The sequence below is a fragment of the Diaphorina citri genome, unplaced genomic scaffold (assembly GCF_000475195.1).
Source record: "Diaphorina citri unplaced genomic scaffold, Diaci psyllid genome assembly version 1.1 scaffold4683, whole genome shotgun sequence".
NCBI lineage: Eukaryota > Metazoa > Arthropoda > Insecta > Hemiptera > Psyllidae > Diaphorina > Diaphorina citri.
Window position 1 is genome coordinate 2,628 of NW_007382078.1, and position 4,692 is coordinate 7,319.

Genomic DNA, 4,692 nt, shown 5'->3' on the forward strand with positions numbered 1-4,692 from the left:
CTGTCCACCCTGACGCTCACCACAGTCGGCTTCACACGCTTGTGTGTCTAGAAGAAGTCCTGTCACGGTCGCCAAATGTTTCCAAACCGGAGTTCGGATTGCCTCGTGCAGTAGGTAGAGGGTGGATATAATTGGAAAACACAGGATTCAAAAGTATTTACAACATGAAATTCACTTTATTGTATGGAAAATCAACATGTCAAATTTCCTTTTTCCTTCCAGAAAAATCTCGACTTGGAAAATTCAAAACGATCTCACAATCTGGCGAGTTTATAAAAAGCTCGCTTCCCATAGGTGAAAAGCGCATTTAAATGATCAAACCCGAAAATACGCTCAAGAGTTTTCAAAGCGGCAAAATTCAAAATTGAAAGTTCTGATTTCTTAACACTAAAAAGATCCCTATCATCTAGAACTTAACAAAGTTACAAAGTTTTACGCAACAGATTAAGTCACCCATCCATTCATTGGCCTTGCTTGGCGTAGCTTAACATAGGTGACGCTAAAACTGGTCTTATATTAACAACTGAAGTGTTATCTAAAACTTTCTTGCTTTGAGTTCATAGGTCGTCCCGACAAATTTCAAGATTAGAGCTCATTAATTGTGTGAGAAAATGTGAAAAAAATCCCCCAAAAACCAGTTTTCTTTTTTTTTTTTGATTTTTGGCTTTATGGTTTTCTGGACAAAATTTGCACCACCATTTTCGTGATCCTGGTAAAAAGACCTTTAATTTGATATATAGGTCGACCAGGTTTGGATAAGTCCTTCTATGGGGACAGACTGACAGACAGACACCGAAGCGAATACAATAGTCCGTCCACTATACCTTTTATTATTAGTAATAATAAAGGAAGGACGGACTAAAAAACGAAGAAAGCCGACCGACCGACCTATTGTAATAATACTAGGTATTGTAATAATAAAGGAAGGATGGACTAAAAATGAAGCTCTTACCTTTATCAACTCATCTTTCCCGGGGCTGCTTTTCACATTCTTTGGCACAGGCACACCTCCCAAACCATCTGCCATTGGTTTGGTTCTCACATTTGCTGTACTGGATTTAGTCTCTTGCATTGTTGATTGGTTATAATTTAAAAGAAGTATGAAATCAATATATGTATGGATAACAATAGATTAGATCACTGTTTTTGAAATTTGAAGAAAGGAATTTCTGTTATTTATATTGTTTGTAACCCAACACCAGCTTAGCTGAAAGGGTTACAAAAACTTTCAATTAATATTATTATCATTAATGAGCTAGAATCATAAGCATACTTTTTTTTTTGTTTTTGTTCTATTATGTTATGAGTTCTGAGCTTGATTTATTAAAATAAATATTATGAAAGTATTTGCTAAAAAAGGAAAAAAAAAAAAAAAAAAAAAAAAAATTTTGTGTGAGTGAGCTTCAACTGACCCAAATACTCAGCAGTGAACCGTTCACGCAATTGTCTTCTGAGGTCCTGGCGATGTTTGAATTGCACCCTCAAGTCAGCATTCTCAATCAAGTCAAGCTCCGGCACTCCGGAGTCCTCCAGTTCGTGCAGAAACATGGCTGGTGTGAGGACAGACAAGTCCTGCGGGTCCTCAGATAAGTATGTCAAAGGTCGGTTGTTGATCACCGACTCCACCTCCTTCAACAGAGTCAACATTGTCTCGTACGTGACAAGAGAATGGCCCAACACTCGCTTCAGTAATCCCTTGACGATTCCTACGATCCTCTCGAAGAAACCTCCCCACCATGGTGCTGATGGCGGATTGAATTTCCATTGAATTCTCCTTGCTCCACTGAACTGCATGACTGCCGTCCAGTCTAACTTCTCACAGGCAGTATCAAACCCCTTGAAGTTTGTACCCTGGTCCGAGTACATCACTCGGCACCGCCCATGGTGACTGACAAATCTTCTTAGCGCTTGGAGAAAGCTATCAGTCGATAGTGACGTAACTAATTCTAAGTGTACAGCTCGGTACACTGCACAGGTAAATAGGCACACCCATACTTTGGATGTTCCGGTCTCGGTCTTGATGTACAGTGGTCCAGCAAGATCACATCCGGAAACTTCGAACACTTTAGCGTTCCGTACTCGGTCTTGCGGCAACGGTGTAGGATGAACTTCTAATTTCTTTGCGTTATACCTCTTGCAAGTGACGCAAGTTCTCAAGACGCTACGTACAACACGTTATAAGTTATAATGAATTAAAAATTTCATCCTGTAAGGTCAATTTCACACCATAGATAAGCGTAAGAGTTGATAAAGGATAAATTCTATTCTATCCTATCCTGTTCTATTCTGTTCCCTAAGGAAATAATGTGTAAGTAAAGTTACGTTCACACATAGTCGACTGGCCGTCGATCGACGAGGTAAATCTATGTTATCGAGGCAGTGTGGACGGTTCAGTCGACATCGATCGATGGCCGGTCGACCATGTGGACACACCTTGAGAGAGAGAGAGAAAAAAAAATCAAGTTCCATTATTGAAACAAGGGCTGTCTAAACACAAAATGTAAGTGCGGGCCATGGGACCATTGTCACCCATCCGGTTTTGATTGGCATTCTACAGTTGGGAAATAAATAACAGGAAAGTTTGGGGAGAAAATACACATTGTCCGTACTCCTTCTCGTACCCCTCCCGTTTCAGTCTCCGCACTGTCGACTCTAGACGTTTCAGCGACAGATTGTAGTTATCTGAAATGGGGGGATGGTTTTTAATAAAAGGCAAGTGTACCTCAAATCTACCTTCTGAGTTGGTAGTCACAGTACTCATGAAATGCTCAAGAGTTGCTTGCTCTAGCTCTAGTTTACTAGTTTTCTCTAGAGGGTCTCTTATACCGAGCACATCTAATGTCCACAAATCGGTAATGTTCACGTCTTTAACCAATAGGTCATGAACAATCATAGATGACAATTTCTCACCAATACCACCCGGTACTCTACCAGACAGTGTCCAGCGTAGTAGGTATTTTAATATTTTTTTTTGACAATCAAATTTTTCTTTAAGTCCTAGGCAGGTAGATGATTGAAATTTTGTTGATTTTTACTACTTGAGTGATAGGTAAGTAGGTATTTACTTAGGTAGTAAAAGTAATCAATTTAACTTGCTGTTCCTACAAAAATATGAAACCCGTGTGGTACCCGGGAAAGAATAGGACCTCCCTGTCGTAAGAGGTGACTAACAAGAACTCTCCGGGCACTCTTTTGTCCCTGGGTCCATGGTGGCCCAAAAGGCGGATGAACGACTTCGAAAGAAGGAGTCAACGGCATAAGGATGCAGCAATGGCCACGGAAAACCACTGTATTAAAGTATCACTCGATAATATTCCAAGAATTATCATCATGGTTGAAGTCAGAACTAAAGAAAATCGCGTATAATATCTCTAGTAGCGCGGTCAAACTTTCTTGACTTGGCGGGGCGGAGCGCTACCGCGCTCCTTAATTCCGGAGTAAGTCTTCCAAGCGGATCTCCGGGGAGGACAGTTGTGAATGCAACTGCGAAGAAAAATTCTCTATTGAAAGACTAACCGTCGTATGTATGAAATCCAAAGATAAACTTAAGTTTAACTTAAGACGAACAATGTTTTGAAGTTGTCCCTTCCTTCAATCGTTTCTTTCCTCTAGCCTAGCTGCACGATGCTCTATGTGCTCTATGCGCTATGCTCTCCTTTACACTCCACTCCTCCACTCGAATTTTTTTTACTAAAACTTTTTAGCCTTTGAAATCCGGAGTACATTGAACCTCGTGAGGACAACCGACTTCTTTTCGTCCACCCTATTCCTCCGATGGCTTTGAAAATCTTTTTCCCCACACACTGTGTGAATCCATAAGTCACGTAATACATTAGACGGCAAATATCAGTCTGTCACAGAACAGAATGGAAGAAAGCAGAATAGAAGAGAGAGCAGAATGACAGAAGAGAAAAGTGACAGACATCAAAGAAGGAAGAGAGAAAGATTTTGCATGTGAGGTCACTGATGGTGTAAAGAAAGGGCCCTTTAAATCTCGGCAGTGGAATATACCCCCGTATGTATGAAATCTAAAGATAAACTTAAGTTTAACTTAAGACGAACAATGTTGCCAATTTCAAGTCATTTCTTGAGATAACTGGCTTTTTGAGGTACTTCATGGTGTACCCCAATAACATACCTTTCTTGAAATCCCAAACCTTTCTTGACCTTGCCCAAACCTTCCATAATAATAACATTTTCTTGATCCTTAGAATTCTCACAGATTACCTAATATCTACCCACATAATTTTCTAAAAAACAAACCTATACCTAATAACTGGCTAGATTTCATGAAATTTGGCAAGATTTTCATTTCAAGTTAAACTTGAGTTTATCTTTAGATTTCATACATACGACGGTAAATAAAAATCGGCACGTGGAATGTGAAGAGCATGTATGACCTTGGAAAAGCCCACAACGTTATCTTAGAAATGAAATCGGCTCAACATCAGGATTATGGGAATATATCGGACACCCATTATGGGAATATATCGGACACCCATTATGGGAATATATCGGACACCCAGTTTGGCTTCCGGAACGGATTCGGCACAAGGGAAGCACTGATTCCATACAAGGTGATGATGCAAAGATGTATGGATGTCAACCAAAACCTATACGCTTGCTTTATTGACTAACGTGATGATGCAAAGATGTATGGATGTCAACCAAAACGTATACGCTTGCTTTATT

At 40.0% G+C, this 4,692-nt stretch overlaps 1 protein-coding gene across 1 annotated transcript; it reads right to left on the reverse strand.

Moving 5' to 3' along the window:
- Positions 1-381: 381 nt before the first annotated feature.
- On the reverse strand, positions 382-3,208 carry LOC108253911. Its single transcript, XM_017448733.2, has 6 exons — positions 3,172-3,208; positions 2,734-2,865; positions 2,622-2,682; positions 1,413-2,161; positions 953-1,065; positions 382-387 (listed from the first exon to the last, which is right to left on the reverse strand). Exons 1-6 carry the CDS (start codon positions 3,206-3,208, stop codon positions 382-384), a joined length of 1,098 nt encoding a protein of 365 aa, XP_017304222.2.
- Between the last annotated feature and the right edge of the window lie 1,484 nt (positions 3,209-4,692).

Coding starts and splice junctions, on each gene's coding strand:
- LOC108253911 (XM_017448733.2), bottom strand. CDS start 3,208: ATGGACCCAGGGACAAAAGAGTGCCCGGAGAGTTCTT. Junction 2,683..2,733: donor TGTGACTACCAACTCAGAAG/GTAGATTTGAGG, acceptor CCCCCATTTCAG/ATAACTACAATCTGTCGCTG. Junction 2,162..2,621: donor CGGAGACTGAAACGGGAGGG/GTACGAGAAGGA, acceptor TGTTGTACGTAG/CGTCTTGAGAACTTGCGTCA.